Consider the following 12,217-nt stretch of genomic DNA (forward strand, 5'->3'; position numbering starts at 1 on the left):
CCTCCAAGGTGATAGCTTTGAACTGGTTGCATTAACTGAAAAAGAAGGAAATCATCAGATAACCAGCGAGTTTGTCTGCGACTGGTTTCACGTGTGAACATCCAGCTCCAAATCAAATCATCAAATCAAACACAACTTTTCATTATGCATTAAATCAAAGTTCAAACTAATTAACATATTGTTTCAATTCACCTAGTCTTAATCAGTTTATTATAACTTGTGTGTACAAGTGTGTATTTCATCAGTGTGTGGTGTTTAGGGAATCTGCAGATTTTCTCTTTTCAGTCAAACTTGTCTTGTTTACTTTGTATCGAGGCCTCAGTTTCAATAGAAAACCTCTCAACAAGACAAAGAAAATTACATTTCTTTTTTCATTTTAATGAACTGAGTGCTAATAACAAGGTAGATGGTTTCTCTCCTTTTTAGTCTAGATGATGTGATGTCTATGGTTTTCAAAAAAGAATTCAAATTTTGATGTGTCTCAGCACAGAACTGTTTGACACTTTCACATAATTTGGCTTCTTTGCACGATAAAGTTTGAGTCTGCATTTTAGGATGGCACGATCAACTGTGTGCACAGACACAGTTTTCTGGGCCAATGTTCAACACAGGTCTATAACTAAGCTAAGAGAATGATACAACCATTCACACCTGCTGTCAATTTAGAAGCTCCCGTAAACTCAACATACATGTCTTTGTACAGTTGGAAGAAGTGTGAGTACCTGAAGAGGAAAATGTGCAAAACCAGCATTTAAAGACCCGACCATGGCAGCAGATCCATACCCAGAACCTCCTTGCTAGGAGCTAACACAGTGCTAACCGCTGCTCCACCATGCCACATATAAATTCATAGTTTATATTCATATTTTCTTAAGTATTCAAACAGTATGAAAATCCCTCCATTGTTGGATTCATCTGCCTTGCACAGAACTGTTATAGTATTTTTTTCTAATTATCCTTTTACATTATATTCTACACACAGACCTTCAACATCTCCTCCATACTCACCAATGCTACATTTTAAAGCCGCTGTGTTACACCACAAGCTACAGTAAACTGCATAATTAGTGCGTATGACTGAGCATCAAAGAACAGCATGTAGCTGCTCAGTATCTACAACCAAAAACATCCAATCTATCGATCAGGGCTATCTAAATAGCCCTGAAAATAAGCCCCATTCACCAAACAGCTGCCACCCACAGCTGATAAACTCTTCCTCAAAATACTAGCTTGTTTGAAAGTTTAAAGTTTGTATTGGCGCAGTGATGTCCCCATGGTATATGAAGAGTATCATAAGCCACATAAATATGTTTTACAGTATACAGTTGATTTTATCACCTTATTGAAATAGTTTGCACTTAGTTATTATGACTGTAAGTAAAGCACAAAACTGGTAACTATAAAGCCTGTGAAGTCTTGTATTATTGACACGTTTGACCACAAAGGTGTAGGTGTATTCAACTCAAGGTTACAGTTTTGAGGTTATGGTTAGCTCTGGTGTAATAGTACATTATACTGAGAGGTTTTTCTAGTGTTGTGTGGGGTTCCCACTTCAAAAACAGAAATGATTTGCTTAACCACAACATTACTCTGACTCACTAAGATTTGAACAGAAAGACAGTTCACAGCAATGAACTGAGTTTAGCTGTCCAGGAAATTCCCACTGTATGGATATCAGGGGATCTATTGAGGCTATTTTTATCTTCTGTGTTGTGCTGCATCAATGCTTTGAAGCTATATAAAGTTCGGAGATATGAACATATTCAGTTCACACGAAGTGACACTCTAAGAAAGGTAAATAAATATCTCAAGAAGTGTTTAAATATGCATGAGACGTTTCATGTGTAAGTAGCAGCCTCTAGTGGTTGAATGTAGCACTGCAATTCTAAGTAAAAAAAATAAATAAATGCAAAACTTAAAATACAATCGTAAAATATTTTCCAACATTAATTTTCTCTTTTCATTTTGAGTGGCTCGGTTTTGTCTCTCCTAAACACAGAGGAGGAGTAGAAACTAACAGTTTGGTATCTATATGTATAATTGTAAAAGTCTGGTTATTGTAAAATATATAAATATTCATGAGTCATGACACTCATTTTGTTATCAGCTTTGAAAGTGCAGTGCTAAAGGTAAGTGAGCCATGCACAGTTTAAATTTGTTGTAGCTTTTTTATTAGATAATTATTTTGTAAATAAAAATAGTTTAACTACTAAAACTACAAATTAAGTGTGGCATACAACGAAAAAAAATGATTTTACTGTTACTTATCTTCTGTAACCGGACCCACTCAATGAGCCACATTCCCCTTTTCAGGCATGCCTGGGCAATTCACGTTCATGAGGCAGCACACAACCATATGCTTCACCTCTTTGTATGTTTGAAGCTTTAAACTAGGCTTCTTCCACTGGCTTTGCTGCGAGTAAAACTTTTTCCAGTGTGAAGCTGTTTCCCTAACACTGAAAGTGATATGACAGGTGGACAACAAAGGCAGACGTGGCCTGTTTTAACTGTGAGTCAATAGTTCCACGTGTTGCTTTTGAAGCCCTGCAGCAGTAATCCTCTGTTTACAGCAATGACTGTGGTACCAACTGTTGTCTGACCCATCGTCGGACAAGTCGGACTATAATTATCCTCTATGTCAACATTTCTTCATTTTGTTTTGGTTTAGTATTTGACTTCCTTCAATATTTCATTATCTTTTTCTGTTCGATTTACCTACTCAAATCTTCAATGAGGATGTTCCCAGGAAGACATCATAACATATTCTTCAACAATAAATAACACGTAAACAACATTAAAAGCCCAATGATAATGCAACAAAGGAGAATCATAAATAACAAATGATCAGTGTCAACGTAGCTTAGTTATGAGGATGACCCAAATATGACTAAATTTCTATTTTTCCATTAAAGGACTGAATGAAATCAGTTGTTATAATCATATGTTTAAAAAAATACAAAAAAGATAAATTTATGTGTTGAATAGTTTAGAAAATAAGAGAAACGTTAGAATAAATAAATATGGAATTTAAAAACTTCCATCTTCCCACAGGGATCATTGAAACTACACACCTTTCCTTAATTGCTCATCGCAGGGAGGCTGTATGTCTCTATTTCCTTAAAAGGACATATCCATGAACGTCAATGCAGGCAGAGAGTGGAAGTTACAATTACTCCAAAGAGGGGAGTGTTAAAAATTATTTTGTATTTTATTGCTAATAATGCTAGAATTATTTAGATATGTTTTCAAACGGAGTTTTAAACAAGTTATTTAAGAATTACAATTAGACTGAAACATGCAATTAATTCCAAATGAGAAATAATGGCTTAATTCTTGACCGGCACCCCCATAGTTCTTCATTGGTTTAGTCTGGTGTTCTGTACGGAACCCAGCAATATTATGAGGAAGTGAAGGGCGGTGGTTGAGAAAAAGAACGGCACAGGGCTAGCTGACGGTTTTCTGGAAGTTGTCAGGTAGGTCTGTGTTTATATCTTATTTTAAGAGCTATTTAGTTGCATTGAACACACTCTGATATATACAAAACACGGGTTTAATCCCGCTGCTAAAACTTCATATCTTCAAAGAAAACGTAATATGTTGCTCGCTCGGTTGGTAGCCTTGAAAACACGGCTAACAGTTAGCCGCGTAGCTAAAGGCTCTGTTACGAAATTGGTCGTAAGTAAAGAAATATTTTCAGCTAGTAAATCCCGCGGTTAGCTTCGTGAATTAAAAATGTGTTTGTGAATTGGGTTATCGCCAGTGACTGTTGGGTATTTCATATAAATTATGATGTTGGTTAATACAGGCCGCAAACCAGGAGAGTGTGCAGGTACGGTCAGCTTTTTAAATCATATAAATATCGTGTTTAACTTTTTGGCTTATTCGAAGTTAATTAATGTCAATTGTGTATTTGTATGAACGCTGGGGAGAAGAAAACATTTCATTAAAAACGCGTAAATATGATATATGCGTTTTAACCTTGGTCAATTCCAGCAGCTCTCTCTCAAAAAAAATAAACACGTTCAATAATGGGTAAAACTTGTTTTTTATTTTAAAGTTGTACAGATATCTAATAAAAGGAAATGGCAAGGAGTCGTCATGTATATTGGTAAATCAGCTTTAGTTGTTAGTCAGTCGACACAGTTAACCAACAATCACCAGCTGTCTTCAGTCAGCTTTTCAGATTCATTCTCAGTAGGCATAACATTTGTCATTTTATATTTTTTTTTATTTAATAAGTTATAGGGTAAGACGTTGCTCATATTTTCTTTCCTTTTTTGTTGCACTCAGTGTTTCAGATAATATCAGCCCACATCACTGTTTTTACAGGGCATCACATGCATAGCGAGATAATACTTGCTGCCCGAGCTGGTTGGATCCATTTTCCATGAGCGCAGAGCAGCAAAACCCAAAGTGTCTGTCAACATAAAGATGTTAACGTGGGGACAGTTCAACTCTTTATTCAAGACTTTGCCTGATAAGGGCATCTGTCCTCACATCGGTAGTTTTCCTACCCTCTTTGAAAGCAGCGAGCTGATCAACCTAGAAAGATGAGGAACATTTCCATTTATAGCTCAGTGAGGGACATCTCACTGGGGATTCGCTGCCAGAGAATTATATTACCCTGCCGCTCATGTGTGGATGTGACTGACAAACTCTTATTTTGAATAATGGCATCATCTACTTTGATCTAAATGCTGAATTGTGCTGCCAACTTTTCTGTCTTGTGGTGTTTTCTTCCACATTGTGCCTTGGCAAATGATGCTGTTTCCTGTAAATGGGGAATAAGTTGGCATTCATCCCTATAACATTGCATCCTGATTGGAATTCTTGAAGTCTTTTCGATCAAATGAAGTCTTTTAGTTTAGTCTTGTCAGATGTAGAAATCAACCCAACCTAAATCAGTTTCAAGTTTTTATTTCTCAGTAGTTAATCAAATGGAGCTGTAATTCAAAAAGATGTGTAACCTGATGTCTGTTAATTTCCACAGAAACAAAACATTCACAATGTCTAGCAAAAGGGCTAAGGGAAAGACCACGAAGAAGCGCCCTCAGCGCGCCACCTCCAATGTCTTCGCCATGTTTGACCAGTCCCAGATTCAGGAGTTCAAGGAGGCCTTCAACATGATCGACCAGAACCGAGATGGGTTCGTCGACAAAGAGGACCTCCACGACATGCTTGCCTCGCTGGGTGAGTAAAATTCTCAGACGTCTTAAGGAGGTATAATGTATGCCATTCATGCTCTGTTCGTATTCATTTGGGTGTGTACTGATGTTAGCTGTGCTTAAACTGGTTCTACAGGCACACGTATTTAAATTTGATTTTAGCTGTTAATAAAAATTATGATTGCCTCTATCATTTGAGCCTTTCAGGTTTAGGAGTAGAGAAAATGTGCTCTTCATATATCTATACTGGTTCATTAGAAGAAAAAGAAAATCGTGCAGTAACCGCATAGCTGTGTGACCTGTTCCTGCCAATGCTGCTGCTATGCAGGGTTTCCACCCATGTATTTCAAGCTCCTAAACGGAGCCGCCTACCCAGACTAATGTCTGAAAACAGCTGGTAATTTTAAGCTTGGCTTTAGGACGAGAAGTACAGCTGCTGTTGTTTAATATACCTTTTTATTTTAACACATTCAGTAAACTGTGAAAGGGTTAGAACTACTAAACAAAAGACCCAGGCAAATGTTACAACTTATTACTCTTTTACTCTTTTACTCTTGGTCTTATAACTTGTCCGGCAGAAACCCTACACTTAAAAGGCTTCACTCTGCTTCTTTGATAGGAAGCACAATGAAAATAATAATAATGGTTTGAAGCTGGGATTAGCTGGCCGAAGTTGCTTTATAGAGAAATAAACACAGGGCTCTCAGTACAGAGAACATTGAAGGCAGTAAGATGTTTGCCCAATTTAGTTTTGTTCCTATTAGGATAGGAAGTTGTTTGAAAATAGAAAAGTCTCCTCTGAATTCAGTTTGCATCACATATGTTTATCTACACAGGCAAAAATCCCAATGATGACTACCTGGAGGCCATGATGAATGAAGCTCCTGGGCCCATCAACTTCACCATGTTCCTCACCATGTTTGGAGAGAAGCTCAATGGCACAGACCCCGAGGATGTGATCAGGAATGCATTTGCTTGCTTTGATGAGGAGGGGACAGGTAACTTCCTGTTGGTGACCCACAGTCTCATGTTTTTTTTTTTTGGTTTTTTTGGGGTGTTTTTTTTTGGTTTTTTTAATTTGAAGAGGGAACTGTTGCAGTTTCTTATCTGATTTTGACCATTATCCACTTCAGGTTTCATCCAGGAAGATTACCTCAGAGAGCTGCTCACAACAATGGGTGACCGGTTTACAGATGAGGAGGTGGATGAGCTCTTCAGGGAGGCCCCCATTGACAAGAAGAATAATTTCAACTATGTGGAGTTCACACGCATCCTAAAGCACGGAGCCAAGGATAAGGACGATTAAGGAGCTACACCAGCGTTCTCTCTGTGCCCTCCACCTCTCTGTCGTCAGCTAGATCACCATGCTGCATGTCTCAACTCTCCAGTTTAAACCCTATTTTAAACAAACCAAAGCAATAACTATCAACACGGTTTGCTGTGAACTTCCAGTATTGCCAAATTTACACATCTTAGAAGAAAAATCTGAATAGTGTTGTGTTTTGTCATGTAAAGATGTGAAGTGGCAGCACTTGGAAAGCTCTAAGGAAATGCATCTTTGCAATTCATGTGATTGGGTTTAGCTGAGTTTTTACATTTTCTAATATAAACTTTTTAAATAAAAGCCCTCTATCAAGTTGTATTTTGTTGTTTCCCTTCCATAAATGACAACTGAAATAAGTGTTGCATTATTTTGTCTTTATTTTATTGCCTCAGGTGAAACAAAATTCTTAAGCAATAGATTTTTTTTTTTTTTTTTTCCCCATTGGGATTTTTGTCAAGTCTCTACAAGCCTGCTCTTCCTCCGATCCAATTCAATCAGCATGTGCAGGCTAGCACTAGGTGATGTTTATGCAAAGTCCAGTGCACACAGTAAAATCTGACCTTTATAATAATGAAAGGAAAACTGCTCAGTACATACCTGCATGCTGTCTGCTTCATATCAGGGAGTTGTCTAGTATAATAAAAATGCTTATCTATGAGATACAAAAGGATGCTAACCTACCAGACTAGAAGGACGGGCTTAAATCCATCCTGGAAATAGATTTTCTTTGGTTTTTGGCAGAACTACATTTACAGTGTTCATTTCCCAAAATCTTGTTTGAGCGATGACGCTAAATCAGTCTGCACTTTACAGCTGCGCCCTCTTTAAATGACAGTCCAGGCTTTAGAATGGCAGGTTAAAATACAAAATTATTTTTGGCGCAGAAAGACCACTTAGCCCTCCTGTTATGTTGCGGGTCAGATTGACCCAGAACAGAAGAGATGTCACATGTCATCTGCATCACTACAGAAAACGAAAAAAAATCTAAATGGTAAAATAATCAGTGCCAGTGTTTCTGACACTTTTGGATGAGTAAATTTGCCACGGGTCAAAGTAACCCAGGAGCATAATTGGTGTTCCTGGAAACCAACATAACAGGAGGGTTAAGCTATGATAACGACCGGCCGCAAACTGAAAACGTTATTTTGAATAGGTTTGTGCAGTGATAATGTCGCCCTCTAGTGTCTGAGTGGAAGTTTCAAACCACATGACGCTGCCTTCAATGCTGCCTCGATTATTGGACATACAAAACCTATGAAGGTCAGAAGACGATTAAAACGAGTTATCGGAAATTAACATTTATTGCGAGGAGACTAAGAGAAGTGAAGGTTACAGTGAAAGTATGGATTTCAGACACTGCTTCTTTCGTCTGCTCCCTTTAGGGGTTTCATACAAATAATAAATAATATTAATAATTAATAATAAAAGAAAGAAATATATATCTTCTTCTACACCACGAATTTCAGATGTGTGAAGAGTTATGCTAATCTACAGCAATTCTCTTGTTATATGCTAATTTAAGAATTCTTGATTTGGAACATCAAGACGCTTGTGAAATTAAGAAGAACAGACTTTGAGGGTGCCTTGAACGCCTCGTGCTCCTTACGGAGTCACGTTTGGTAGCATCTCCGGTGTCAGCGGTTATTTGACCCTTTTCCGCTGTTGGAAGGTCCAGGTATGAACGTTTTCAGTTTACTGTCGTCACATTGTTGTTTTTATTTATCATTCCGAAGTGTCAGCCCTATGAAAAGTTAATACAAAGAGCAGTGCGGCTCTGCTAGGTTACACATGAGGCTAGCACCTATGCTAACGTTAGCTAACAGCAACCTTCAAGGTTGGTTCGCTAAAAGAAACTAAGGCAGACGTTTCCCTGTATTTAAAACATTTTGGTGAATACCAGAGACATTTTAGTTTTCTATCAACATATATATTTAAATTTTGTAAGTAAGGTGACATTTACGCAAGGATAATATTGCCTATTAAATGGCCAAAAATAACAGATATTATCTTTGCCTTGAATTATTTGCATACCAGTCGAGCGTCTTTGAAAAAGCCACCCATGAACTGCTCATTTTAAACAGGAAAACGCTTGGAAGGAGTCTCTGACTCTTGGTGTTTTTTTGTTCTCTCACTTATTTAAAAATAGTCTTAATATTTTTGTGTTTTTATTTCGTTTTAGCTCAGCTGGGACCGGTGAGTCCCGGACCAGGGTCATGGCTCTGAAGCTGATTCAGAGGATTCCGTTTAGGATCCGATGTTACCCTGCTGGATCCGTCAGGCGTCTGAGTACCAGCAGCCAGGCCTTATGTGTAACTTGCCTGTGTACATCAGCCGGCCGGTGTATCAGGATATGGGGCTGCCGGAAGCTACTACAGGACAGCGTGTCGAGGAGTCTGACCACCATCGTCAGGGAGCCTGCCTTCATCACCAGCAGCTCAGTGGGAATCCACAGAGATTCGGTCCCGCGGTTTTGTCTGACCCAGCTGCACCGACCCACATCTATAGAGGAGCAAAGTTTCCTGCACCGTCTGGAGACCTGCTCCTCCTCCAGGCAGGTTTTCAGACTGCTGCGCTCAGTGGAAATCATGTCTGACACCATGGCCGCAGCAGCCCTTCACCGTGTGGCCGACCTGGAGCAGGAGGGTGGTGCTCTGACCAACCCCACTGTGTTGGAGGAGGCCACTATCAGGGCCCTGTGCTTCCAGCTGGAGCAGGACTCTGGACGGTTGACTAATGCTGGACTGGTTTCGGCTCTCTTGGCTTGCACACGGCTTTACTTGGATCCCTGGAGCACACTGATGGTGAGGGTCATGTCTGAGAGCCAGGCAAGGCTTGACAGGGGGGAGATGACCATAGGGGAACTGTGTACTCTGGGGCAGGCGATGCTGGCCATAGAGGGTCCAGGCAGTGTGATGTTGGAGCAGTTGATGGAGCAAATCCAGAGGCAGGAGCTTTCCAATTGGAGCCTAGCAGACCTTGTTGCTGTTTATAGACTTCTGCAAGGTGGTGTGGGTGTAGATGGAAAATACAGGGACCTCCTGAATGCCATGCACAGCCACGCTGTGACTGTTACTTCCCGTATGGATCCTGCTGCTGTCAGCGGGGTGCTCGGCGCTCTCGTAACCCTGAATCAGATGCAGGCCATGCCTCTTGTGATCAATCTGTGTAAGCAGGCTGTGCGGCATGTGCCTCACTTCACCGATGAAGAGCTCACCCATGTACTTGGGGCACTAATGCACTTTGGTCACAGTGATCATTACTTTATGGAGGCGATGGAGAAATATGTTCCTACAGTGGCCTTCACCTCCCACCCAGAGACAATTACTAAAGTGATGCAGTTCTTTGGACGCAGGAACATCCTTTCCCCGCCCGTCTTTGATGCCATCGCTGAGAGCTTTGTTTACCGAGCAGATGACTACAGCACCAGCCAGGTGGCCAGGCAGATCATGGCTTTTGGGAAGCTGGGATACTTCCCACCCAATGCAGGCCAGGTGTTCGGGAAAGTAGAAACTATCCTACACACGCGTTTCTCACACTTCCAGCCTCGAACGCTGCTCAACTTGCTCCATGCCTGCACCCTGGTGGAGAGGTTCCCTGTTAATTTTGTCTCCAAAGTTTTCAGCAGCTACTTCCTCCAGCAGCTGCAAGGTAAATCGTAATGCCAACACACCTGCTGTGTCATGAGTGCATGATTTAACAAAATATTGCTGACGTCATTTCCTGCTGTGTGTTTTTGTCCTGTAGAGCAAAGCATGGGAATTGACCGGGCTGCTCTGGCACAACTGACTCAGCTCTACATGACTGTAAAGTTGGAGTGTCCCTTCTATGAGGTAAAGTATTTAGAACAATGTGATGGGTTAGACACTTGGAAAGCTGAATGACACAGGAACAATGCAAAACCTGAATACACACCCACATGCTTAACTCATCATCGGTGTGTGAGCTTCAGTGCATTTTAGTTATGTGGCAAAAAATGTACCTCAGTATTTCAGTGTGGTCACACAATCAACAGAAAGCATATTCCACTGTGTTTAGTTTGTTTGTGTTTTGTTTTTCCTCAAATCATGATGACTGTAATTAACTGAATTATAACCGATAAAGTTTTTTCTTCTTGTAATAGCCCCTCTGTGTGACGGCTTTACCCGTCACTTTGTCAGCATTTTACATTAAATGGCCTGTATTTGTATAGCGCTTTACTAGTCCCTAAGGACCCCAAAGCGCTTTACACATCCAATCATCCACCCATACATTCACACACTGGTGATGGCAAGCTACATTGTAGCCACAGCCACCCTGGGACGCACTGACAGAGGCGAGGCTGCCGGACACTGGCGCCACTGGGCCCTCTGACCACCACCAGTAGGCAATGGGTGAAGTGTCTTGCCCAAGGACACAACGACTGAGACTGTCCAAGCCGGGGTTCGAACCGCCAACCAAATTATTTATCAATTTACTTATCTAGGTTACTTTGAAGGGTCACTTTATTGTTTCTACAGTGTTCTGTTGTATTTTATTTAAATTTGACTTACCAACCTCCAATTCCGGTCTTTTATCTAGTTTTCATTTTTTGAGATCCAAAAACACAAACTAACAAATGTATAAACGTTCTGTGAGCCTTTATAAAAACAGGATGATGTGTTTTTATTGTGTTTTTTCTCATTTCAAACGGATAGAAAACACACGTAAAGGTAAACAAAAAGAAGTGAATACTAATAACATTTATACTGTTCAGTGTTTTGTTTTCAAATAAATGAAAATCTGTAAGTCACACATCATAGCAGGCTATGTGAACACTTTCCTGTGTCAACCTTTCTGTTTTTCTTTAATCAGGGTCCCAAACTCCTTCCAAAATACCGCGTCAAGTCTTTCCTCATGTCTGGACGCTCTCTGGAGACACCAGTGGATCCACATCTGTACAACTCTGTGAAAACTGGATTGGTGGATTTGCTCGGGGATCGTTCATACTTTGGATCAAAAGTTCTGACGCCGTACTGCTACACACTCGGTAACGCACACACACTGGTCTGCACCAGTGGTTTACTTCATAAATGTTTCCTGTAGCTTATCTACTGAAGGCTTTGTTCTTTTCTTGTTGCAGATGTTGAAATAAAACTTGATGAAGAGGGATATGTGCTGCCTGCCAGCCAAACTGATGATGTATACAAAAGGTAAAACCAGTTTCATGTTTTCAATGTCAAAGCAGTGAAAGTAAAGCTCGTATTTGAGAGCTGTATGGTGACGTTGCAGGATCGCTCTGTGTATCGATGGACAAAAGAGGTTCACGTCAAACTTGAGGCAGCTTCTTGGAAAAGAGGCCATCAAGCAGCGGCATCTGCGCCTTCTGGGATATGAAGTTGTTCAGGTTAGATCCTCAACAGTTCTTCGATTTGTGTAGATCAGTAAATCCTAAAATTCAAACGAAATAGCCGAATTTGTGTTTTTCTTTCTAGATTCCTTACTTTGAGTTTGAAAAGCTGCAAAGCAAGACCAGCATGGTGGAGTATCTACACCAAAAGATCTTCCCTCACACCTACAGGCTCAGCTGGTGACTGAGAAACAGTCTCGCTGTGGTTGGAACATCAGGGCTTTTAAAAAGAAAAACTCCATATTTATTTTTGCTAACAGTCATTGCCAAGTTAATGTGTTTTAAGTTATCACCTGCACATGCACAAATTTAACTGGACAATAAACTGTCTTTTGTACAAAACAATGACTTGATGGAATGATT

The 12,217-nt window shown here is 40.2% G+C and overlaps 2 protein-coding genes across 4 annotated transcripts; both read left to right on the top strand.

Moving 5' to 3' along the window:
• The first annotated feature begins 3,363 nt into the window (after positions 1–3,363).
• On the top strand, positions 3,364–6,845 carry myl12.1 (myosin, light chain 12, genome duplicate 1). The gene is made up of 4 exons (XM_084939543.1): positions 3,364–3,473; positions 4,991–5,190; positions 6,002–6,163; positions 6,299–6,845. Exons 2-4 carry the CDS (start codon positions 5,007–5,009, stop codon positions 6,469–6,471), a joined length of 519 nt encoding a protein of 172 aa, XP_084795669.1. The 5' UTR covers positions 3,364–3,473; positions 4,991–5,006; the 3' UTR covers positions 6,472–6,845.
• Positions 6,846–8,044: 1,199 nt separating this feature from the next.
• On the top strand, positions 8,045–12,199 carry fastkd3 (FAST kinase domains 3). Of its 3 annotated transcripts, none has more exons than XM_084939538.1 (8): positions 8,045–8,164; positions 8,669–10,137; positions 10,234–10,319; positions 11,163–11,177; positions 11,320–11,494; positions 11,588–11,657; positions 11,737–11,851; positions 11,940–12,199. In XM_084939538.1, exons 2-8 carry the CDS (start codon positions 8,703–8,705, stop codon positions 12,036–12,038), a joined length of 1,995 nt encoding a protein of 664 aa, XP_084795664.1. In that variant the 5' UTR covers positions 8,045–8,164; positions 8,669–8,702; the 3' UTR covers positions 12,039–12,199. The 3 variants fall into 3 exon arrangements, with proteins under 3 accessions (XP_084795664.1, XP_084795666.1, XP_084795665.1); XM_084939539.1 differs by having other exon boundaries at positions 8,057–8,164; positions 8,674–10,137; XM_084939540.1 differs by lacking the exon at positions 11,163–11,177.
• Positions 12,200–12,217: the final 18 nt, after the last annotated feature.

The sequence above is a fragment of the Perissodus microlepis genome, chromosome 9 (genome assembly GCF_051167445.1).
Source record: "Perissodus microlepis isolate ML-2025 ecotype Zambia chromosome 9, ASM5116744v1, whole genome shotgun sequence".
Taxonomy (NCBI): domain Eukaryota; kingdom Metazoa; phylum Chordata; class Actinopteri; order Cichliformes; family Cichlidae; genus Perissodus; species Perissodus microlepis.

What these genes read in the sequence shown, in the direction of transcription:
- myl12.1 (XM_084939543.1), top strand. Translation starts at nt 5,007, where the DNA reads ATGTCTAGCAAAAGGGCTAAGGGAAAGACCACGAAGAAGCGCCCTCAG. An exon ending in CGACATGCTTGCCTCGCTGG is followed by an intron (nt 5,191 to 6,001) that starts GTGAGTAAAATT and finishes TTATCTACACAG; the next exon opens with GCAAAAATCCCAATGATGAC. An exon ending in CTTTGATGAGGAGGGGACAG is followed by an intron (nt 6,164 to 6,298) that starts GTAACTTCCTGT and finishes TATCCACTTCAG; the next exon opens with GTTTCATCCAGGAAGATTAC.
- fastkd3 (XM_084939538.1), top strand. Translation starts at nt 8,703, where the DNA reads ATGGCTCTGAAGCTGATTCAGAGGATTCCGTTTAGGATCCGATGTTAC. An exon ending in CTTCCTCCAGCAGCTGCAAG is followed by an intron (nt 10,138 to 10,233) that starts GTAAATCGTAAT and finishes TTTGTCCTGTAG; the next exon opens with AGCAAAGCATGGGAATTGAC. An exon ending in GCCGTACTGCTACACACTCG is followed by an intron (nt 11,495 to 11,587) that starts GTAACGCACACA and finishes TTCTTGTTGCAG; the next exon opens with ATGTTGAAATAAAACTTGAT.